General features: G+C 41.5%; 3 protein-coding genes across 11 annotated transcripts in view; 2 read left to right on the top strand and 1 right to left on the bottom strand.

The window, feature by feature from the left end:
• Positions 1-12459, top strand: part of ccdc30 (coiled-coil domain containing 30) — a 28704-nt gene extending 16245 nt beyond the window's left edge. For 3 of the 8 annotated variants that reach the window (XM_086214447.1, XM_086214449.1, XM_086214448.1), the window contains exons 27-28: positions 8665-8757; positions 8964-9235. In XM_086214447.1, the coding sequence (XP_086070573.1) occupies positions 8665-8757; positions 8964-8966 (96 nt within the window). In that variant the 3' untranslated portion in view covers positions 8967-9235. Of the gene's footprint in view, positions 1-254; positions 5691-8215; positions 8251-8664; positions 8758-8963; positions 9237-10498 lie in introns of those variants that run through there. The other 5 variants (XM_086214450.1, XM_086214451.1, XR_015117927.1 and 2 more) reach the window with 4 other exon arrangements.
• Positions 1336-10390, bottom strand: znf362b (zinc finger protein 362b). 2 transcript variants are annotated; one of them, XM_086214455.1, is made up of 9 exons: positions 10210-10390; positions 7907-7970; positions 7406-7640; positions 7153-7257; positions 6189-6507; positions 5825-6049; positions 5537-5615; positions 5247-5405; positions 1336-3785 (listed from the first exon to the last, which is right to left on the bottom strand). In XM_086214455.1, the coding sequence occupies exons 2-9, from the start codon at positions 7967-7969 to the stop codon at positions 3669-3671; spliced, it is 1302 nt and encodes a 433-aa protein (XP_086070581.1). In that variant the 5' UTR covers position 7970; positions 10210-10390; the 3' UTR covers positions 1336-3668. The 2 variants fall into 2 exon arrangements, with proteins under 2 accessions (XP_086070581.1, XP_086070580.1); XM_086214454.1 differs by having other exon boundaries at positions 7406-7667; positions 10210-10389.
• Positions 9960-24223, top strand: LOC147256457 (tumor necrosis factor receptor superfamily member 25). The gene is made up of 10 exons (XM_086214456.1): positions 9960-9980; positions 16139-16235; positions 16331-16456; positions 17196-17324; positions 17440-17470; positions 18759-18880; positions 19038-19178; positions 19658-19695; positions 20097-20190; positions 22625-24223. Exons 2-10 carry the CDS (start codon positions 16151-16153, stop codon positions 22927-22929), a joined length of 1071 nt encoding a protein of 356 aa, XP_086070582.1. The 5' UTR covers positions 9960-9980; positions 16139-16150; the 3' UTR covers positions 22930-24223.
• The last annotated feature ends 591 nt before the right edge of the window (positions 24224-24814 follow it).

The following is a 24814-nucleotide window of genomic DNA, read 5'->3' on the forward strand; positions in this document are numbered from 1 at the left end:
AATTCCTCCAACTTTAATTTATTTTGAGTTACGTAAGTTGTTGATCTATTGATCTCCACGGTTTATTTCTGGGAGGCTCCATGAGAAAGATCTCATACTTCACCTGGCCACCAAAACCGTGAGTTGAGAGACATGTGAATGTTGCGTGAGAGCAAATCACATGATTCCACGTTACCATCCCTGTCCATGTGTAAACCCTTCCTTCTTTCATCTTGAATGTGCCTGAAATGGTGAAGTCTCACTTTGTCTTGCAGCTGGGGGAATAAGTCGATTAACAAAAGCCTGTTGACGTCCCGACATGTCGACCCAGATCTGACTAACGAGAGCCTTTGACACTGTTGTACCCATGTAAATAATTTTTAAACAAAACTATTTTCATAAATAAAGGACAGTAAATTACAAACATTCACTCGATAATCATTCCATTCCATCTGGCTCTCTAGTTTTTACTCATGCTTTCTAAATGTCACAGCTAAACAATACATTTTCACAAATTATTGAAATATATTTGATAAAAAAATAAATACAAAAAATAAACTTCTCCACTCACATAAAATGAAGAAAGAGGCATTATATTTCTTAATAGTGGGATTTATGCAATGCATCAAATACATAACTGAATATTCTTATACCTGAAGTAATGAAGCTCAGGAAGGCTGCGATTGCAATTATCTATAAGCACTACGTGCACAGATGGCAGCAAGAAAAGTGTAACTGCTGGTGTAAGATGAAAATGTCAATTTATATCATTATCATGACATGGCAGACCTGTTAGTCTGGTGACAACAAAATAAAAAAAACCTTTCAAATCACTCATTAAAAACGTTTGTATGGCTTCCGACTTCCGATAGAAATGAAGAAATATTGTAGTTAACTGGAAGACAACAATGATGGAAAAATATCCTGGGCTTAAAAAAAAAATCAAGATCAAAATTGTATGAATTTAAAATAAATAAGTTTGTGTGGTGGCTTTCAAAAAGTGGGAGAGAATAAAGACTTTCTTCTCCCTTTATTGAAATGATGGCTTCAGAAAGAAAAACTGAGTGTGAGAAGACTTTTTATTTGTACGGTGGCTTAGAAAAAACATTTGGAAAGGGGAATTAGAACAAATTGTCAGGGTGTCAGAGGATCCTTACAAAGTCAAAAGATTTAAGGGAGTAATCAGTGTTTAGAGCATGAAGCTGTAGTTGGAGGTCTTGATAGAACGCTCCATGTTCAATTGCCTCTAGAATGTTAGTTTGGTGTGGTCTCTTTCCCTGTTCGTAAAACATGTAATAAAAAATACTATAAATACGAACAAAAACAAGCAAACGGTGATGAATTTATAACAGTCTCTTTATTAAACAAGGTAAAGATACAAAGCTTTTTTTCCTTTTTTAAACATTGATAACCCTCAGGTTAACTTCTCAGTCTTGGCTGTGCATATTTAGTTGTCTAGAAACTGTATATGAAACCACAATGCAAGACAGGAAAAAGTTTAATAAATCTACGCAATATTTTTTCATAGAGAACATGGGTTAAACAGTTATCTTACAGATTACAGCTCAGGAACTCCATGCTGAAGGAAACAAAATAAAAAGATGTTTACAGGACTGAATACTGCAGAACACAATACAGAGTAATGGAAATGGGATGATAAAACAGTTAAGGCTTACATGGAAATAACTGATTTAAAACATGAATATTAATAACATACGAACAGACTAAAATAATTACAGTAAGTTCATACATATTTTTTTGTTTCAAAACCCAAACAGAACATGAAAGCTTAAAAAATAGGTACTATAAATGAGTAACGTGTTTTACAGTACAGCAACATGTACATTTCCCCATTATCTCAGAAGAGTACGTTGAAGAGGCAGGGTCTGTTGTTGGCGTAAATGTCTGTTTTCAGGCCAGTGGCTTGAGTAATATTCTTTTGAAAACATACTATATACTGTATATGTATTTTACATTGTTCTCAGTTAACGGAGCACTTTTGCTCAAGTGCCCTGAAGAATACAGCGTACCCTATTAGTACCATCCAGAGGTTAAACAGTACAATAAAAATACAACAAAGAATACTGTGTACAGTAAAAAATAATACTAAGAAAAGAAACCAAAAGGAGAAGAATCCCCCTTTGCTTTAACTCATAATATAGGCCTATGGAATATGTTTTATACTGCAATTTATTCCGAATGAATAAAGCTAATTAAACATAGGAAAGAGAAATCTGGGTGAAAGCTGTACAGTAACTTCACATTTTGGTCCAATTCTTAGGGTTAGTTCATCCTAATTGTGTTCAAAAATTGGATTTCAGCTGACACAGGGCTGGCACTACATGTGCAATAATTAATCACCAGCTGCAAATAATACGTGGAAAAGAAAAGTCAAAGTGAAGCTGAACAGAGAAAGAAGACACAAATATTACAACACGGTTCATTAGAAGAGGTGGGTAGTAACGCTTTACTTGTATGATTAACTTTCTGAATAAATTGTACTTGTGGGTTTTTAATGCGGAAACTGTTGTACGTACTGCACGTGTGTGAGGAGAGAATGCTACTTCGATGGGGGGGCGACTGCTTTGACACGCAGCGTTTGGTGTGTTTAGCCTCCAGAGGGACGATCAATCAAACTTAGTGGGCTTCATTTTGACCGTTTCACCAATCGCATGTATTCACATAATAACACACAAACTCTCCACACCAGCTACACAAACACACCCACACACAACTTTCTTATTCAAGTAATAATTTGCATGAGTACTTGAACTTCTCCTTGAGTAAATATTACTTCAAAGAGATGGTACTTTTCCTCGAGTAAAATTTTTTTGGGGCTCTCTACCCACCTCTTTTCTATGGCACTAGTTTATTGGATGCGAGGACGATTTCAAAAGCAGTGTTTCCGTGATCAAACGTGATCATAAAAGGTGCCATCGGATATGGAGCGAAAGAAGGTCTTTCTCCCCTCCTCACGTCAATAATACAATCATTAAATGTTTTAATTGTCAGCCACCGATTGCCTCTCTTCAAATTTAGACGACCCTGTAAATGTGTACTTGCACATAAATGTGAGTGAAACAAAGGAAGTAACAGAAAAAAAGACTGTTATTTATACACAGTCGGTACTCTTAGCTGCCACAAGTAATGCCCTTTGGCATTTTCCATCCAACAAGATCTCAACAATTTGAGCCACAACCACAAGGCCTAAAAGTGCTTCAAGATTATCTTTGGATGTTTCCAGAATACACCCAGCAAACATTTTTCTCAATTCTCTCTAAGGGCAAGTATCATCTGGCACATTTTGGAAACCCATTTCATGGAAGAGGACAAAAAAAAAAGAAGAAAAAAAAAAAAGAAACCCAACTCAAAACATTTTTGATGGCCAATGCATCCGGCAGTTTACATGACGCTTACGAAAGTGCTTATTAAATCTGACGCAAGACATTCTTTGCCACTCGATCCTCTGGACAACATCTAGCTGTATTGTTACATTCACAAAATAACACTGTGCTCATTTTTGACTGGCCGCCTCTGTCAAGACGGATGGAGGCAGCAGCCCGTGTGTTGAACGTAGCATGCTTACGTCAGCTGTCATAACGCTAATGTAAGCCTTATGTAGATGGCCGAGAGTGCAAGGCCTGACAAGCTCCAGCCCCACGCAGACTCGGGTTCGACAGCTACTGAGCTCAGATTAGGGAGATGCGTATGGGGATGCTGGGGGACTCGGTCCTCTGGGGTGACTGGTGGCTCACTAGGTGCTCCACCACTGTGTGTTTGGACATGTGCTTCATTAGGTAGGTCTCCTGCAAAAGCACAAAAACAAACAAAACAAACAAACCAAACAATAAATGGCATTATCTGAAAAAGAAAATCATAATGAACATTTGAAGTGATTCACACAGTATAGCAACAGAATCATTGGTGTGTTTGGACTCTAATGACCAGAATACGCGGAAACTTTCGCATACTACACTGTCTGCGTATCCTGCGTCTGACCGTCACCCTGACTCTTGCAGACTGTACCATCAGAGGTGATGAGGTATGTCAGGTTATGTTCATCAGGGTAAACAGTAACCGAGACGCAAGCTGCAATAGCGTGCAAAGCTTAACAAATGAGGAGGAATAGAAATGTGGACGCGGTCGTGGCGAGGGGGGAGAGGCCAACTTGGGATGCTTGAGGTAAGTAATGTGACTGTTAGCATGCTTGTGCCTGTGTCTATTGGTGACGTACAATCATTGTAAACAGATTCTGCATATAAATACAGAATCTGTAAGAAAGGGAGAAAAATATTTGGAGAGTGAAGATTCTGGTTTCCGCGTGACTAGCTTTGAGCGGGCCTGAGTTGCTTCCACATAAAAAGTCCAGGTGGAAATCAGAAAAGACGGAACGCATTGGCCAAAATGCAAGGTCAGAAAAATGGCTGTCGTCTGAAAATTTAACAAAGCCAGTGTTGGGTTTTAAACTCGTCCGCTGAATGTAAACTGGCAAATTTTGAAACAATCCTTTTGTATTTGTCGTCTTTCAACTCCATGCTAACGTCTCAAATTGCCATACAGACTAAACAATGAGCAGCCGATGGAACGACTCTTGGGCCGGATATCCGCCGGCTACAAAATACTGGCCCTTGATCCCGAAGTCAGAGTGGGAGATGACCATCCCAAATTTTGGAAAAAGCCAGATAATATTTGTTACAGACCGTGATAACGACTGTCTTTGAGCCTCTCACAAAGCGACACAGGACCACCGCTTTAGAGTTAGGACACCACATTTGGTCATCTTTTGTCTGAGCCCAAAATCACAGTGTAAACCAGGTGTAAAATGCAGCAAATTACTCAGTGTTTTCCAAGTTTAAATCAAGGATCCCAGATGCAATTTAACTGATTACAAATCTACTTCTTTTATTTATTTATTTATTTTTTTTTAAACAGCATTTAATGTCAGAAAGTAGTGACAATTAAATTTCTATGCCACATTACAAAGACGCATGTTGACTGTAATAGATAAAAAAAAAAAGAACCCATCCAAAACTGAAAACAAGTATCAGTTTTCATAAAAACAATATACTTAATAATTATTGTGATTGAAAAGAAATGAAAACAGGAGATGAGAACAGATTATTAGGTTCACTGGATCTCTTTAAATATAGCAAGAACATGTCAAATGATTAAATATCACAATCAGGGAATGCTGCTAGTTTCAGGCTGATGGACAGAATCTTTGATACTCTGAGACGACATGGAGACGTGAACTGTGTGGTACTCACTGAGGTGTACGCCCGACCACACATGCTACAGCAGTAGGCCTTGGCGTTTTTGATGGCGTGCGCCGACAAGTGGATCTGCAGCGATGCGGAGTCTGAGTAGGCACGGTAGCAGTTGGGACATTTATAGGGCTTGTCTTTATTGTGCTGCCTCTGGTGAGACTGTCAGGGACGAGAAGACAAATGTTTTTAACAGCGAAAACCTTCGGACTTCTGCAACCAACGATGGTGATCGGCTTGTTTTTGGAGTTGTCTGGCCCTGTCTCAAATCATGGTTTAATTTCGGTCCTGACCTGGAGGTTAGACAGCTGGGTAAAAGCCTTCTCACACCCAGGGTGAGCACATTTATAAGGCCTGTCGCCAGTGTGGATTCTGTAACCAAAGAAGCAGAGCAAAAAAAAAAAAAAAGTATTTTGCCATGATTATGATTCAACATTGACATAAATATGCAGTAATGTGTGTGTGTGTGTGTGGGGGGGGGGGGGGTATGAGTGGAGAAAGGAACAGAGAAAGTTAGGAAGCAGCTCCACAGCATCTGTTTTGTGCCTTAACCAACGTGACCTCCTCTGATTTGGACCCACCTGGTGTGCTGCTGCAGGTGTGACAGCTGACGGAATGAGTTCTCGCAATAGGAGCAGTGGTAGGGTTTGATCCCCAGGTGGATGCGCAGGTGCTGGGACAGGTAGGAGGCGTTGGCGAACGTCTTGGAGCAGTGGGGACACTTGTGTGGTTTGGCCTCCGTGTGGGATTTTGAGTGGATCTGCATCTCGGACTTGGTTAAGAAGGTGAGCGGGCACACTTTGCATCTTAAGGGTGGAGAAGGAGACAAAGATGCTTTAAAAAAAAAAAAAAAAAAAAGTTCACGCATTTACATTTAAATCTGATGAGACAAGGCCAGCGGTGAAATGATGCGATGCAGTGAGAATGTGGGTGCTGGGGTACCACCTGTAGGTTTTGCCCTCTTTGGGCGCGACAGTGACGCAGCCTTGGTCAGCCAGGATCGGGTACGGCACCACCAGCAAAGGACCAGAGGGGTTCTCAGCTTTGATCTTCTTCCGACCTCGGGGGGCCTTGGGTGGTGGGCCCAACAGTCCCGCCAACCCTCCAGCCTTCATGTGGTCCACACCAGGACCACTTGCCAGCCCAGAGATGATATTGACAGAGGGGGCCCCACCTAGGCGGTTCTGGCTGCTGGAGGTTGGAGTTGTGGGGGTTAGAGCCTCCGACGTGCTGAGGCTGTCGGGTCGGGATGAAGGAGCCAGACCTACAAGGGGGGGGGGGGGGGGGGGACTGTTTATCACAGCTGCTGCACAACTTGAAAGAACTTCCATTCTTGATAACCGAGAACCTCAAACTTGTTCATGTTGTGGACTCTCAATAAGCTGCAGGCATCTGTTTGAAGGGCTTGTAGAGATATTTTAGTTCATGTTCAGAAACCTTTCACTAGTCCTGCATCACTGATCAGAACCTAAAAATACCCAGGGAGGTTTGCAAAATGACCTGGAAATTGTAAAGGCAATTCTTAAAAACAATACAGTATAATAAGTCCACATTTGAAAGGTTTTGTGTTCAGTGATTTTAAATTGTTCGTTTATAAATGAAAAGAAACCATCATCAGCCTACAGTGGGGAAAAACCCTGATAAATCCCAAATACGGCTGCAATACAATGATAATGTGACACATTTGACCCCCCCCCCCCCCACACACACACACACACATCTTTTCAACCTCAGCTTAACATTTCCGCTGACATTTCAGTGTTTTCACAATGAAACAATTGCAAAATCTTGAAAAAAAAATAGTGAGGGCGCTACGGTGTTTTTGCTGTAGTTCGATAATTTCATGTACCTTCACAATATTTTACTCTTTTTTTTTTTCTCATCGCTGACTGAAAAACTACTGCAGTACCTGAGCGATGGTTGACTCGGCCAGGTTGTTCGCCGAGTTGCCGCATGTGCCAGTCTTCCCACAGTCCTTTGGCCTTCACAGCTGACTTGTCATCCATGTTTCCGTCTGGAAGTCACAGGTTGAGAGCCCCGTTTACAACACCCACATCATTTTCAGTGCATTACTGGAAACGTGTGTCTTTTCATAACCCCCAACTAAATAAGTGGTTGTCTGTTTGTATTTTAAAGATGTAGAGACAAAGTAAAGAGGTTACCTGGTCCTGAGCTGGAGGCAGGACGGGCGTGCAAAGCGATGTCCGGCTGGCCGGAGCCCTGTGGCTGCGGGTGGTGGCCCGGCAACTGCTGCGGCTGGGGCTTTGGCACCGGCATGCCGTGCTGTGCGCCACCGTCTGGGGATGAGGTGGGCACCAGCAGGGGCTGCTGGGAGGGAGTGGAGGTAGGCGGCAGGTGCAGAGGTCGGATCTTCTCGGCCATCAGCTGCTCCTTGATCTTGTTAATGAGCACCAGGTTATCCAGCTGAAAGGGTTAACGGGTCATGCTCAACAGAAAAAAGCCACCGTGTGTGAATGTCATTCATGCCCCCCCCTCCCAAAACTCCATATAAACACACCCCAGGTCAGCAACCACTGACCAGCTCTCAGGGAGACTTGTGACAGTTGGTGTCAGTGTCACTCTGGGGCTGAACAGACATTCACACATGGAACCACGTGAAGAATGGAGAAGTCACCGTCCTCAAAGGGTTAAAGTGGACTTACCTGGCCTGGCATGGATGGAGGCGGCGGCCAGAAGTAGGGGTTGTTAAATCGAGGCTCTGCCATCCTAAAATAGGGACAGCAAAAGTTAAACTGAAGAACAGCTCCTTACACAGCGCCACTCCAGATTTGACACGCCGGACGCACCATGCTGGACGTTTTGCCGATATCCAATATCGTACAACTAATTCTGGCTGATTACAAAGTTTACATAATATTCCCATTTTGAAAAAATAGAGAATTTGTAAAAGTTGCTTTTGTGTTTCCAAACATAAAAGCCCATAAAAATACTGAATGCTATTTTCCCATTAGTGATGATGATCTAAGAGGAAGTGGAACAAAACTACAGCTGATATAAAACGGACCACCAACACCAAATCATTCAGAAATGCTGCAGCACCTGCTGAGGACATGCCCACATCCTCATGCATCCCTGTACAAAAAAAGAGTTTTTCCAGACTAAAAGGAAAATACAAATGAAGAGTGGGAACCCCCTCCAATGAGAAAACTGGTAGGCAGGTGGCACTGGTGTATCTTGAATTAATAAGACTTTGTGTTGTTTTGGCCTTTCTGAAAATAATACTGTATGTGTTATATAATATATTCCTGGACAATGTATTAGTTTTGCTCTGTTTTCATCGTGCAATATTTATAATTTCTGTCATGCTTTCAATTTTTTTCCATCCTTTTGTATATCTCTCTCTCTTTTTTTTAACTACAATTAATTACATTCTGTGTTGATTTCCTTGTGTGAACGCTAGCGGCCACTCATTTGGAGGCTACGGAGGATGCTAATAAAAAGAAATACATCACAAAATATAAGAAACGACATCGTGGGAGACTCTGACATGCAGGTAAGATTCAGCGCTGCACCACAGCCAAGATTAGGACAGGTTCATGAAACGGGTTTGATCAGGAATGTTCAAGTTTGCTTTTTTTTTTTTTAAAATCAGCTTTTGATTCCGCTGGGGGAAAAATAATACAAGAAGCTCTTACAGGATTAATCATTAAACTGGACTCAACATTGAAAATAAGTCAGGGGTCACTGCTTCTTCTTCAGTGAGGCTTGTGACAGCTGGAATAAACTCCGCCATGACCATCGCCAGAACAACAGAGCAAACTTCACCTGCTGGCGAAGACCGGGAGATGCAGATGGATCACCAGACAAAGCAAGTGGACAGAAGACCTCTGAGGTAAAAGTTATATATATATATGTATATTTAAAAAAAAAAAATTTAAGTTTTTTTTTAAATTTAAATTATCAGGATCTGCATTCACCTTGGCAATAAAATCCTACTGGTAAAGGTAATAAATGGGGAGATTGAGTTACATTTGATTTATGTTAGTGTGTGTGTGTGTGTGGGGGGGGGGGGGGGTAGGCCTACAGACTCTTTCTACAAGTTAACACAGGTCAATCATGTAAACGTCACCCAGAAACATTTGGACCCTGCTAAAAAGGCGGTGAGCCTGGTCTAGCCAGCCTCCAGTCTGCGTTTGTCTCGCCTCTCTTCCTTTTGTCTGACACTCAATTCCCCCAAAAAATAAGTACTCGTCGCTTTAAATTCCAGATAAACGCAACGACACCACCACACACACACACACAGAAAAAAAAACACCCTACAACTTTCCTTTCTTTGACTTTCGGACCCGTCTGGCGTCTGCGAGCATCCACGGACGCAGACCGGAGGCGCATTTCACGGCTTGAGCCTCCCGGTGCGAGTCAGACATTCTCAGACAGTTTTCTTAAAACATTTCCAGACAAAAGAGAAACAAAAATGGCAGCCTTATTTTTATAAGGCGGGACGCCATATTCTGCAGACCCCCCAAAAAAATTTTAGGAGCATGATGTGGTAGTGAGGAGGGGATGCGAGGGGGGCCGAGGGAGGCGAACACAAAGGTGTGTTTATCATGTCAAAGGCATGAAGGATTGTTTACGCCGAATTGCAGGTTTGAATAGCCCGGCCTCCCCTGCTCTTAAAAAAACTGACACTTCCTACAACAAGCATGCCGTGCAAAAACAGCACGGAAACGGACAAGATGCAGGCTCCACGGCGGCTCGCACAGCCGCACCGACGCGGTAAGGTCAAAATAAAACCGGCGCACAATGCCTCCTCTACCGAAACACGAAGAGCCATCTTAGCCAAATTTCACTTTTAGCCTGCCTTTTTTTTTCCTTCTTACATTCTGCAACTTTTGGGCGAATCAAAGGGCAGCGGTTGCATTTGGTGCACAATGCATTTTTGGGCATCGAGCGCGTATCCGCCAAAGACTGAGCGGCGGGGAGAGCAGAAGACATGCACAAATACCTTGCGTCCCGACTGCAGATATTGTCTGGCGAGCTCGGCTATCATATAAAAGCTGGATGTTCTTTCTGCCTGCTGCCTCCAGTCGGACCAGCGCTTCCGGGTCGCTTTGTTCACTTCTGGGTGCCGCTGCAGGCTCAGTGCAACACACATTCATACACACACACAGATATTCTGCTCATGTTGCTTTGGATTTTTACAACGTGACCTACTTTTTTTTTTTTTTTTTTTTTAGCTTTGAATGGTCAGAGTGTTTGGGTAAAGCATGATTTTAACTATTTTGTTGTTGCAGGCTGGGTTTGAAGGAGGTGGAAGTAGACACATTATCTACTAGCAAAGACATTGTAGAAATTGTAGAAATACTCCATTTCTACACATCTGAAATCACGCAAGTGTATTAAAATAAAGTATTTAATATTTAGATTGACCCCTGTTGGAGTGTTGCATGGCTGCTGTATTAAAGGTTATGCAGCTGATGCATCATTACACAGTTATTTATCTAAATAGCAAAAAGTTGGTTCTCTATTGTCAGCAGTTCCTCAGATATGTGACCTCAGGACTCCAAATCAGTACAAGATGGGTCACAGAATTCTTTTTTGTCATCATAGTGTCTAACGATGTTTTATAGTCATATATTTCAGTGCCATATTTTTTTTTATTTTTGTTTTGTAGATAGAGAAAAAGTTAATTGTTCTTTTCCCGATAACGCGTCCAAGTTACATGACAAAGTCTCTCCAAATCAGTACCAGATATCAGAATGAGATTCAAAATACAGGAAACACTTTTATTTTAATTTCTCTTCTATTCCAGCATTTTACAGGAACATTTTAGTCCAAAATTCATTCTTTTTTCAAATAGAGTATGGCTGCCCAAAGAGGGGCCCACGGACCAAACTTCACCCACTGAAGGTTTAGATTTGAGTGTGTTACACGAATAATAACCAACATGATGAGCTACAAGTGATTTGAGTGTTAAAAAGCAAACTAGTTTTCACCCATTTCATTTGTGACACTCTGTTAAAGTCACTCTTGAGATTAAAGCTTTGCATTTATCACAAAATCACTGTAAACAAATACGACTTACAGGCTGGCTGATATTCGTGTAAGATGTCCAAGAAGTTTACAAAAGTGTCAAATAAAGCAAAATCAATTTATGAGAACGAACGAGTGAAAGAATATTTGATTTCCGTCCTGCACCGCGTTAATTATTGTTCATTGACAACAAATCAAACGTTCGGCCATGTCGCATACTGCATGTGTGATTAACACTCCTGCAGATCATAGGTGGAAAACAGGCAAAAATCACCAAATCCTGGCCAGTTGAAGAACATTCTTATCTTTACCCTAAATTAAATGACGCTACTCTATTGTGCAATAATCTAGTTACTGTCAGATAATCTATTTTGCAATAACACATTGATTTTACACTGATTTTTTTTTTTTTTTTTGTCCATACAGGCTATCAGTGAGCGTTCTCTGCACGTCTATGCACATGTTTGTCTTGTTTTTTTGTTTTTTTTTATTTAACTGGTTCAGGGAACACAGGATCTGCAGCGCTCCCGTTCCGTCAGTACTTGTGCAAATGCCAGTTAATAGCTTGAATCACTACACCTATAATCAGCTCTGCTCTCCAAGAATGTGCACATCCATTTGTTTTTCCCCAGTTCTCCAAGGTAGGCATTTAAAACTAGCCAGTACTTATGAGTCAGTGCATACGCAAGGACGAGTGCAAACATGAGAAGAAATGCTGTGTTAAAAATAGTACAGATTCAAATTTGAGGTCGTTGGACAATAATGCGAGAAGAAATGTGGAAATACTAATAATGCGTATTAAGTTGAATATAGAATGAACAGGTGTGGTTGTATTCAGAGATACTGGTATGTCAGATATGAAGAGTTCACTAAATGACATGTTTATGTCAAGAGAGCCACTTATATTGTCTGTAAATAACTGCATATATGGAAGACACACTGAGGGCGGCACGGTGGTGCAGTGGTCAGCACTGTCGCCTCACAGCAAGAAGGTCGAGCTCAAGTCCCGGCTCCAGCACAGGATCTTTCTGTGTGAGTCTCCATGTTCTCCCCCTGCCTGTGTGGGTTCTCTCTGGTACTCCAGCTTCCTCCACAGTCCAAAGACATCAAGAGGGGACGAGGCTGATTGATACTCTAAATTGACCGTAGGTGTGACTGTGAGTGTGAATGGTTGTCTGTCTCTATGTTGGCCCTGTGATGGACTGGTGACCTGTCCAGGGTGAACCCCACCTCTCAACTGAAAGCTGCTGACCCCCCCCCCCCCACCACCACCCCACCCCCGTTAACAGGATATGCGGCAGAAAATGGATGGATGGATGGATGGATCTACAAAACACTGTACTTAAGTCTAAGGTGTGTGCTCGTCTCAGCTGCACTGATATTAGTCATTTAATGCATTTGACTGTGTTTGTTTGAGTGTGATTTAAATTGCTGCCATCCGTCTCATCTAGATTACAATCTTGGGTTGTTGTTTTTTTCTTTTTTTGAAAAAAAAAATCTTGTTCACTGAAATAAAGAAACTTCTTGGATGGAAAACCGTCACTGAGTCAAATATATCCTGTCTTTACTTACCCCGACAGCCCTGCCACCCACACCTTGACAAGATATTGTGTCATGAATGACTTGCTAGTCCATTTGTCCAGAGGTTCAGTGGAATTGTGGTTAGTTGTGACGTTGTTACAGTAGCTAGTGTGTGTGTGTGTGAGAGGAGATTTCATGATCTCAGCTTCCTGCTTCTTTCACACTTCTTAGAAAATAAGAAAAGCTGTCATTTCTTTGCCCACAAACCACTGAACACGAACACACACACACACACACCAACTATGCTACCGACCTTTCTTTATCTTGTGACTTGATGATGCTTTAGAGGAAATTTACTCAGGGACGACAGATAGAAACCCTCATCCTGCTGGCTGCTTGCCTGGTGATTGTGACAGTGTTTTCAAATGACAGACACTAACGTTCGAAAGTTGGTCGCTTGATTACCTCAAGGTCTGTCCCTCAATCATGGTCTTTGACTTGGTAAGTAAGATGTTTTATGTGGACTATTACGTGTGTCTGTTTTTCCCGGGTGACTGGATTTTAAATGATTTTTTTTAAACTTGTTCTGGTGTCTGTGACGGTTTGTCGATCTGAGCCGGTTGCAGTTGACATTAAGGCTTGAAGCGTCAGTCGAAAACGTCCGAGTGTTCAGGATGAGTTGTGTCCTGTAGTTGACGGAGCTTTTTTGTTGCGGTGCAGTTGTGGTATTGATAACAACCGAATAAATTTGCATATTTAGGAGCATCAGGTGCAAAGAAGAAACACTGATTTGTTGCCGCCAATGTCCGTCTTCTGTCTGTCAGTTGGTATGGTAGAGAAAGTCAGTACATCTGTTGGTCTTGTGTGTTCCGGTGGTTCAACCGTCCCCCCCTATGGACACACATGGAAGATTCTCTCTGCTGATCCCTGACCGAGCAACATAATAGCAATACTTTAAAACATCTGCTGTTATGAACAGGTTCATCCGTACGACGATAACTTTTACTTTTTGTCTATGTGTTTTTGTACTCGTGTGTTTTTGTGCACGTGTGTGTGTATGTGTATGTGTGTGTGTGTGTGTTAGGTACAAATCTGAGACATTTCACTGTATTTTTCTGTGTTGTTGACTTGTTGCGACACAATGAATAATTCCTGCCTTTACAGGAGTAAAAAAAAATTTCTTCAGTGACACAGATATCATGATTAGAGGTAGATTAATTAAGCAGCTTACTGATCAGTCGGGCCAATTATCGGGCTTTTTGAGATAATCAGCATCGTCTGATATCAGCACCGCTAATTAGAAACTAAACAAATGACTTACGTGGACGCTTCAGTCTGCAGGCAGCCTTGCCCGTGAGGCTGCTGTGGAGCAATGTTAGCGCTCTCCTTGGTCCATGTGCTGCTTTTCTGTGTTCAAGTGACAAACACATGAATGTGTTAGAATAATGGTCACAATCATGTTCTTTGTAACCAAAAGTCAGAGGTGCAGCTCACCGGCTGCTAATATCTATTTTTTTATACCTTTTATATTTATAATAATATAATAATAATAATAAAATGCATTTATTTGCTGCCTGAGCACCTGAGAACCCCTTACAATAAAAGATACAGACAAAAAAATTATGGAATTTCAACACATTTTACATAGTTTAATGATCACCTTTGTCAACATTTATTTAATAAAGGTTCATTTAAGTTCAGACATTTTGTTTCTCATTTGTTAATATTACCAAATTGTTGTATTTTATCAAATCCATCCCGGACCAAACAAACAAACAAAAACAAAACAACAATGTGGTTTTAGCGTTGTGTGCCGGCTAATTGCCTGCCTGCTACCTAAATATGTGATGTGGATCGTAGATAATAAATGTAGTCTTGCAGTTTATTGATTAATGCATCGTAACGGTATCAACATTCTATTGTTATTGTGTTGAAAATGTGAAGTCTCCATTAAGGCTCGTCATTCAGCTTCGACAAGTCCCTCGCTGACTCAGACTGTGGATGAGAAAAGGAGAGATCGTCTCATTTTGACGGTTCCATTTTGTCGGTTCCATTTTGTCGTCCCTCAATGAGCCACAACTCTTGAGGTCACGTTAGATAGAAGAAGGCCATCAAATTGTTCAGGTTTTGATTTGAAACACCACATGGGGCTGTTCAGGGGAGAGAAGTAGTGGTCTGAAATATCAGAAATAAACTGGCGAAGGCAAAAAAAACAAAACATTTTTCACTTCAAAATTCTGAGACCCACCAAGACCACCTGACCACTCAAGATGTGACGTGTCCGGCGCCCGCAGTCGTCCCTAATGACAAAGAAAGGACAGTGACATAAAAAAAGACGATTGCATAAAACTTAAAGCAGAAGAACAAAGAGAACAGGCTGTACAGAACAAATATTAAGATGACATTGACATGGATAAATAGATGACATCAGTGCGGCAATCGCTTTAAATATGATTATTCTGATGACAATGGCAATGCGATGGAAAACTATTGAGTACAATAATCACACACAACCGTACACATTATAATAGGATAATGACTGCAATAAAACAGAGTAAGCTGCAATAAAGTAATCAACACCAATGGCAGGTATGTTGTAAAGTCGAGTATAAAGGTGTGTATTAGCATGCGGTGTCTGAATGTTCATGGGTAGCAGCAGTAGCATCCCAGCAGTCTCCGAATCAGTGTGTGTGTGTGCGTCAAAGGTGAGAGATGCTGATGAAGCTCAAATCAGCAAAACAGTAGAATGTTATCCATCTCACAGGCCCAAAATATGTGTTGACACACAACCATGACCTCCTTATACACTTGTATGTGGGTTGTCAAAATTTACTGCATTACTCAGGGCTCGATCTTAGAGTCATTTCCCTTCTTATCTTGACATCAATAACCATCCAGGGGTGGGAAATGTAAGTGTTTTGCAGATAACACATTCATAGGTGTGTTGCATCTACATGTGTTTTTTCCATGACAAAAAAAAAAAAAAACGCACACACACACAATCAGAAAACATCAGAGTAATAACCATGGAAAAGAAATTGAGATGAAATAGATTTATGTAAAATATTTTAAAAGCTATCAAAAACAATATCAACGCAATGTAAATCACCTAAAACTAATTAAACACCATATAAAACAGCCCAGCTGTGTAGGTACAGGATGATCTTGTGTTGACAGCAACAAACTCAATTACATTTTTTGTTACCAAGCCTTAGAAATAATGGATCAAAAGTCCTTGAGACAGAAGTTTTACCCGTCACGTGCTGAAGCACTACAGCTTGCTCCCTTTTGATCATTTTCCAAAATTTTCTGCAGTCAAACTAGTCTTTAGGTGGCCAGAACCTCAAGATTTTCATGTCAAACTTTGTCTTTTGTTTCAGGTTCTCCTACTGATGCTTGCTTTATTTCTTAGCCGACAGAGTTTTTCTGAAGAGACCCAAACAGACAATGGCTCATGTCATGCTATGTGTCCGCCGGGTGAGTTACAATGACAAGCGACGAGTGGCTCAGGAACAGCCGTGTTTTATACGGCTCTGCTGGTATTAACACAACTCCTCTCCACTGATTTGCAGGGTATTATAAAGTTGGCGAGTGTGACGGTCAGCTTGGAAAGTACAGATGTAAAAGATGTGTGAAGGGCTCATTCACGGCGATACCAAACCATATAGAGAAATGCCAGAGATGCAACGATTGTGGGAGTAAGTATCCTAATCAGATATTAACCAGTCACTGGTTTGGTCTTAAATGGAGGCAAAATCCTCTTAATGTTGCACGTGTGATTTACGTGCAGGCTTTAATATTTTATTTTTTTTTAAATGGCAACATTTGGATTAATTCCAGAATATTAATGCCAAATCTCAGATCAGAATCTGTTTATTAGCTGATTGCCCAGTCATACGTGGAAGAGAATGTGTGTCTGCTCTTACACATGCAACGCAGAAGAATTTTAAAATAAATAAGGGTAATGAAGTGAAACAAATGGGAAATTTACTGAATGGACTTTAGATAGATGTGAAAATGAATGTTGGGTTTGGAAATGAAACAATGACTGTTCATGAAATACTGTGGAAGCTGGAAACCGCCATGCTTTTGGTTAATGCGGTTACCTCAAGGTTGCAGGTTAATTCCTGCATTATCTCAAGATTTCTACGCTTTTTTTTTTTTTTTCATCTGAAATTGTCTCAATTTTCTTGAGTTGATTAACTTGAGAAACTTGAGAAACCTTGAGAAATTAAACTTAAATAAAGCCAACTTAGCAAAGCCGTGTTCGCGATTGTGTTTTATTTCTTATTGACTTGTAGATAGAACTTGAGTTGAATTTTGTGACGTGTATTTAATAAAGCGGCAAATATTAATTATTGTGCATTAAATCCTGAGGTGACCTTGTAAGGAGTGGTAACACTGGACTGACATGGAAACGTATTTGACTTTTGCCAGACTATGAAACAGTCATACAGAATTGCTCGGACACCAGCGATGTGGTTTGTGAATGTAAGCGAGGATACTATGATGCTGACCCTGAGTCTAGCCTCGACTGCCAGCTGTGCTACTGTCATCACTGTACTGGTGAGTGCGTCGCAGCAGCTGTATTGACTCCTCTTCTGGCTCTAAATAAATGACTCAAATCACTTTTTTGTACATCTCAGAATCACTCGCAATCTGCTGTGTTATTCCTTTGCAGGTGACAGCGCCAGATGCCAGTTCTGCCACAGGTGAGTGATTTTACATGATGACCGATCGAAAGGTAGACAGGGGGAAGATTACCTGTATGCATCTTTTGACTTTGTTGATGTATTTTTTCGGTTGTCACTCTGTCAATATCATATCATTTCAAAACAGCAGATCTTGTTTTTGAATGCAAACCCTGCAACCAGCAGAGGGATGAGTAATATGTGCCATATTTGTGTGTGATGTTTACTTGACCAAAACCTCAGCGATGTCTTTGATGCCTCACCATGAAACACTGGTTGTGTGGTATCCAGCTTGTAATGACCTTTTTAATGCTGTTATATCAGAGGTTGTAACTTTATTATTACAACATTTTGTGATGATTAACCTTTTTTGTCCCCTTTCATTATTGGGAGGAGAATTTACTATCATTGGGTTTTCGACCCCCTGACATTCGCCTGAAAATATCCTGGTAGTTTTTGCATGATCATGCTGGCAAAGTAACAAATGGCACCAAAAACATAACTTTCTTTGCAGGGGTAATACGCTTAAATTGAGGGCTCAATCTAAATATTTTGTTCAGTTAATCTCATCAGGAATATTAGAATGTTTTGTGGATCCATCCATCCGTTTTCTACCACTTATCCTGTTAAGGGTCGTGGGGGGGGGTGGGGCCTATCCCAGCAGCCTTTGGGCGAGAGGCGGGGTTCACCCTGGTCAGGTCACCAGTCCATGGCAGGACCAACACATAGAGAGAGACAACCATGCACACTCACAGTCACACCTACGGTCAATTTAGAGTATCAATCAGCCTCGTCCTCTCTTGATGTCTTTGGACTGTGGGAGGAAGCTAGAGTACCAGAGAGAACCCACACAGGCAGGGGGAGAACATGGAGATTCACACAGAAAGATCCTGGGCTCCAGCAGGGGTTCGAACCCGGAACCTTCTTGCTGTGAGGCCACAGTCCGAACCACTGCACCACCGTGCTGCCCTGTTTTGTGGATATGTGTGGATAATTTGTCTGCTGCTGCTCCACAGTCCTTCTTTGAGCCAAATTAGTCAACTGAGCAGGTCAAAGAATAAAACGCAACTCTTTTGATTCAGCAAACTAATTTTAGTCTGTAATAAAATGTATCTCTGTTGTCAAATTAAGAATATCATGGTTTCATGGTAGTTTCTTGCGTTGTCACTCTCAGTTCTAATGGTAAAACCACCAGGATCTGCAGTACCTGTGCTGGCTCAGAAATTCAAGGGTTGTATCTGATCACAATGACAAATATGTGCGCAGGTTCAACTGCTGTCTGTATTGGTCTCTGTCTCTGTTCCTTCAGGGAAGAGTGTCAGTCCCACTCAGAATGCAAGACGAAATGTACAGCAACTCCAAATCCACCAACAACTACAACGACTCCATCCAGAAATCTCGCTGGCAGCACAGCATCAACTCCAACTCAATGTTAGTTTTAGATGAAATCAATTTTAGTTTTAGATATATCCTCTGTTTTAATTTCACGCATTATTGGTCTACATGTGTTATACTGCGGATTTTGTGTGTGTGTGTGTGTGTGTGTGTGTGTGTGTGTGTGTGTGTGTGTGTGTGTGTGTGGAAAAAGCAGCTGATGTTCCCCAGATGTGGATGGCTGTGATCATGGTGCTCTCTTTGGTTCTGCTGCTCTTCCTCATCTGGATTAGCCACCAGAATTGTCCCTGTTGGGACTCGAGCAGGGACCTGGAGAGCCCCACCGAATTCAACGGTAACTTGAGGTGGAACAAAACTGAGTACATTTGCTGGAGTGTTGCACACAGAAGCAATGTTTGCCTTACTTTAGAGGTTTCAAGCCGTGCATCTTATTTTACAACTCCTACTTCATCAGACTCATGTGATATTTTTTGATGATGAAATTTATTTATAGATCTGTGATAAAACTCCCATGAGTTGTTTGCCGTTTACCTTGGGATCAGCCGGTTTTGACCTCAGCGAGACTTAAACAGAAAGTTTAAAGAGCTTGAAGGTTAGTTACAGACAGCATGTGCAAGTGAGGACAAAAAAAAAAAAAAAATTTAAATCTTTTTTCAAATTTTTGTTCAGGTTATGGTTGGGGTAAGGAAAGTAGAGATTAGAATAAGTCTCGAGGACATCAGAATGTGACGAAACATGTCCATTTTCATTCTGGTGTGCGTTCTCCGCATGTGTAGCAGGAAGCTTACTGATGATATCTTTTCTTCTTAACAGAATCATGGTGCATTCCCAGCAGCAGCCCGACCACAGTGGTATGCATTCATTCCTTTTGTCATCTGCAGAAATATACACCTATAGTGGAGTAGGTGGGTGTTCAAAAACTTTATGAAAGATGGAATAAAATCTGAAGTGGAAATGAAGTCAAAGCTTGATTACTGTAGTACACATTTATTCAACAAAGGCAAGTTTAGACATCTCCTGTTGCCACCAGGTGGTGCTATGTCTAATCTACTCCAAAGTTGCAGCTCATACTTCATCTCTACATCAAATCTGGTGAAAATTGACTTCATAGTTTTTGTGTAATCCTGCTGACAGACAGACAGACAGACAGTCCCCACTGAAAACATGACCTCAGTGGCAGATATAAATCTAGATCCTTCAATTTTAGTTGTCAACCACGAGTGCTTTTTTTCCTCTTTCTGTCTCTGTCAAGATGCATAAAATAACCGAGGAAACTCACACGATGACTCCCAACCAGAGTCCAGCCACACCAGAAACGCATCTACTGCCAGATCCTGAACACAAAGGTAGGATTCAGGTTTTATTCTCACACACAGTCTCTTGTGGAGCGACGGATGCTGTCTCTGCTCAGTAGCTTCCTTTAACGCAAATATTAGTCCAGAACTCCAGTGGAGGAACAACTGGAGCTCCAGCAGACGCACGTGTAACATTAAAAACATACAATCCAACCCTTAAATTTCCATTTTGATAATAGCTGACTAACATGTCACAACGTCAGCCTTAGTAACTGAAGGTTGGAAGTCACAACAGTAATCATGTCATCAAACACTTCTCTTGATACTTGTGTTAATAATAGATGGATCAAATAAGAATAGAGAAAAGCACTGACTCAAAGTCACCTTGGAGGACTTGTGATCTATTCTTAATCCAGCTATAATCAAAGACAGAAAGTCTGGAAACTGTAGCCAAATGCTTTTTTTGATATGGGTCTGAAATAATCACACTTTCCAAACTGAGCTGAAACGGCCAAATAAGTTGGAGTAGCTGGTAACAGAAGGTTAAAAAAGATTAATTACATCAAACGCCTGCATAATTTTAGCTAAAATGTCAGAGAGCCTGATTCATCGTTGTGAAATAAACATGTATGATGTAAATGTGCTGGGTGGATGGTGGGGCAGGGGAGAACGGCCCATCATTGCAATGAGACAAGCTCTGAAATCTCCTTGACAGAACAATTAAACAACTAAACTGCCTAAAAAAAAGGAGAGAATGTTAGATCCAGATGAGGCCCATATTTGGCCTTGACTCAGGCTGAGTGAGGCCGCCTAAAGTGAGCCAGGGGTCCTCTTTGGAGACTAATGGGAGCCTGACGTGTCCCACATGAGGCCCAAATGTGTCTGCAGATCTGAGCTGAGAGATCTGATTAAAAACCTTGCAAGAGTCAAGCAAGAGCTTCAACCTACTACAAATCCTGACTAGCATTGCCAGATGGAGAACGAATCTTCAGTAAATGTACATGATTCTGATGTGGGCGGCACGGTGGTGCAGAAGAAAATGGATGGATGAATGGAATCTGATGTTGTTATGTGATATGCGGAAGGAGTCGTCTTTATTTACTCAGCTTCATGGTTGAAAGTGAATGAAAGTGAGATAGTTTAGACCTGTGACTGCCAAACGAGGGTACAGTTATGTGTGTGTGTATGGGGGGGTGTAAAAAAAATGCCCAAAAATTCTGTTGTATCCTCTCTGAATCCTCAGGGAGCAGTAGAAACTCTCAGTGCACGCAGTACAAAAGCTGGAGACAGTGTACAGAGGTGCTAGCCTGGCCACCGGTGGCGCTAGCACAGCTGGCAACACCAATATTGCAAACAAATCCAATCCATATCAGTAACCCACATTAGCGAGACGTATTGTGCCTAAACTGAACTAATGCTCACCGTGTCCGTTGGTTGTTTTGAATGAATCGGAGGTGCTTATGAATCGGAGTAAAGAGTAACACCATCATGCCTTCATCTCATAGGAATGCTTTATGTTTATTATACTTTTTTCAGCATGCTTTGCGAACTACAGCATCTTTTGAGACTTGGTGTCTGCGGAGGTAAAGAGTAGGACCTACGGCAGGAGGCGCAATGCTTCAGGGGATACAGGAGTTAAAATATTTGAGAACCACTGGTACTAGGCTGTATTCAGTCTAGTTCTACAGGAACATGTCACAAAATAATCAAATTGTTGTACATTATGGGACTTTATCAGTCTTCCATGACACAGAAGCAACATATCAGGACAGTTGAGGCTTGCATGTTTTAACGCTTGACATTATGACTGGCCTGCTGACACTTTTCCCACCTGAACTCTGGAGGTTGAAGCTACTTTCTTGAGCTGCAGTGTTCTGATGCCCACATGTTGCTTTATTTTTATCTCTTTGCTTGATAACAAAAAAAAAGATCACCTCTCCAGTTATCGCCCATCAGCTGCTGATAGCGCTAAGGTAGAGCCTGGAAACAGGGCGGCTTCACTTTTTACATGGGTCAGCAGTTCCACGTGAGATGAGATCTGATAGGGACTGACTGCAGGTCACCGTTTCGTCAGACTGATTTGCATCCTTATATATCACATTTTAAGGCTTTTTCAAATGACCTCCATGAAAACCTTTGCAACTATTACGCAAAAGTCATCTGTTTCCCCCTGAATTTTTTTTATCTGGTGTGTATGTTTGATTTTTTCTTGGTCTTGGAACCCTTTGAAGGTTGTCATTCTAAATGTTTAGTGCCTTTTCATACTGTTCTCTATATTCCATTCCCTGTCCTAAGGAAAGAAAAACAGAACATCACCAGACTTTAACGTTGCCAGTGCTGCCTGATCTCTTGCTCTTCTGCTCTGTTCTGTATCTTTATGATGGATTTAGACAAAACAAACGACAACAACAAGACAATTACCATGAAGTCCAGTTGTTTTTTTTCGCTCTCTTTGCCCTTTGACTGTATGTTTCTCTGCCCTCAGCTGCCAGACAAGAGGAGCAACAGGATCACTGGCCCGCCGTGATCCTCTACGCCATTATCAAGGAGGTCCCTTTGCGACGCTGGAAGGAGTTCCTGCGGCTGCTCTCGGTGGCCGACCAGGAGCTTGAGCGGGTGGAGCTGGAGGCTGGCTTTGGCCTGGGCTTCATGGAGAGGCAGTACCAGATGCTGAGGCTGTGGAGCCAGCGTTCCAATGCGAGCCTGGACACCGTTTTCTCTGCCCTGCAGTACATGGATTTATCGGGCTGTGCTCAGCTGCTGCAGGAGAGACTGGAGAGGCTAAAGTGATGGGACGAAGAGAACCTTGGTTTCACAGTTTGCAGGACACCTGAGGCAAGTTTCGTCCACCATGGATGGAGGTGGACGAAGGACAGCCACCAATAGTATATGCCAGTAATGTACCAAATGATCCAAAGATGATCTTGCAGAAGGAAGCCTATAGTTTCCCGTCTATGGACAAACAGCTTCAAACCCATGATGAGTAATATGTCTTTTCTCAAGAAAAAGCAAAGTTATGGATTGATTGCTGCAGGGCCACTAACCTGGACATGTCAGGGGGTCGGTTGTCCCAGGCCCTTGCTCAGGCAGTGCCTAAAAGTGCCCTCTTACCTTTAAACAATCTGCTCTAGTACTTTATCAAAACTACACTGGAAATAATCTTGGCAGTCCCCGGCTCGCCGAGTGGCTTCTGACAAAAGCATGTTGACAAGAGAGTCATGGCGTGTAAATGCAGCGACTGTAAGACTCCCCATGGTAGAGAGACTGAATTTAAAATGAAATTAGGGGAAATCCCGCTTTTAGCCAGTATATGTCATGGTAGTCAGACCGCATGGCGTACGTGTGTGTGTGTGTGTGCGTGCGTGTGTGTGTGTGTGTGCGTGCGTGTGTGTGTGCGTGCGTGTGTGTGTGTGTGTGTGTGCGTGCGTGCGTGTGTGTGTGTGTGTGCGCGCGCGCGCGTGAGGTTAAAGTGCTGAGTTGAAATGAAACTAATTCTATTTCTGTGTATGAACGTAACGCAAGAAGACAATAAAAGGGAAGAACAACTTCCCTTTTCAAACGAAGATTTACAAGTGTGCACAAATCTCTTATACCTCTAGAAACGTAAACTTTTCAGTTTTTGTTTTTTTGTTTTTTTTTACTTAAACGGTGCAAACATTTCCATCTACATTTACTCTGTTCGATCAGGGTCACCAAACTTGATATCTCCATCTTTTCTGACACAAGAATCTGGTAGAACACCTCTGCTACAAACTTTTGACACTCACAAAGGAAGATCAATGAAATCCCCACAGGACGTCAGACTTTGTGCGTCTTGGAGAGAAACCGTGTCAAGGTGCAATCGGCTGGGTTTTTCCTCACCACACATGTTCCATCCCAGCCGATGTTTTCTTCTTGTGGTGCATGTGTATCTCACTTTGAGAGTTTTGTGTTTATCACTGACGGTGAAGGACTTGAACTTTCCAGTCAGTGGAGTTGAATAATAATCATGTCTTGATATGAATATGTGGTTTACAGATTTGGTCCTGCTGTGACATGTTAATTAATATATATATATATATATATATATATATATATATATTATGATTAATATTGTTTGTCTTTTTATTTGTCTTTTACTTTATGGTTTTAACACATTTGTATTACACCGCTCAGTGAGCGGATTATGCTATAATTGTACTTTTGGCACAAATGTATACAAACATGATACTCAGGGTGACATGATTGAGGATTACGTGAATAAAATTCTTGGTCACAAGGTGGCAGTGTTGAGTTAGTGAACAGCATCAGTGTGTGTAGGCCCTAGAGGTCTCATACAAAGAAAATGTATGCAAAATGCTCGACTAGTTTTAATCTCGGTGTGGATTAGATCAATCTCGTGAATTGCGAATTTCGCTTGAGCACAAACGACTGATGTCCCGGTTTGCCCTTTTACCCTGGATTCAAAAACAAAAACAACCCATACAGAGACATTTACCTCATTCACTGTGTGTTAAGAGATGGGCTTTACATCTGAAATAATAACAATAAAAAAAAATTCACATCATACACTTGCAAATCCAAATGGGCCCACGTGTGTGGTGTCTATTCCACTGAAATGGGCTACTTTATCACCTAATGCTTCATTGTATTTACAGTATGTTAAAAAAAATGCAACAAAATATATCAAGCATGC

Source organism: Aulostomus chinensis, chromosome 9 (genome assembly GCF_037954235.1).
Source record: "Aulostomus chinensis isolate RoL2024-O1b breed Wild chromosome 9, RoL_Achi_v1.0, whole genome shotgun sequence".
Classification (NCBI taxonomy): domain Eukaryota; kingdom Metazoa; phylum Chordata; class Actinopteri; order Syngnathiformes; family Aulostomidae; genus Aulostomus; species Aulostomus chinensis.

Excerpts from the sequence above, each read along its gene's own strand:
- LOC147256457 (XM_086214456.1), top strand. The coding sequence starts at position 16,151 with ATGCTTGCTTTATTTCTTAGCCGACAGAGTTTTTCTGAAGAGACCCAA. Across the intron at positions 16,236-16,330 it reads TCATGCTATGTGTCCGCCGG|GGTATTATAAAGTTGGCGAG; the intron begins GTGAGTTACAAT and ends ACTGATTTGCAG. Across the intron at positions 19,696-20,096 it reads GCAGCAGCCCGACCACAGTG|ATGCATAAAATAACCGAGGA; the intron begins GTATGCATTCAT and ends GTCTCTGTCAAG.
- znf362b (XM_086214454.1), bottom strand. The coding sequence starts at position 7,969 with ATGGCAGAGCCTCGATTTAACAACCCCTACTTCTGGCCGCCGCCTCCA. Across the intron at positions 6,050-6,188 it reads AAAGAGGGCAAAACCTACAG|ATGCAAAGTGTGCCCGCTCA; the intron begins GTGGTACCCCAG and ends TCCACCCTTAAG. Across the intron at positions 3,786-5,246 it reads GTGGTCGGGCGTACACCTCA|GAGACCTACCTAATGAAGCA; the intron begins GTGAGTACCACA and ends GTGCTTTTGCAG.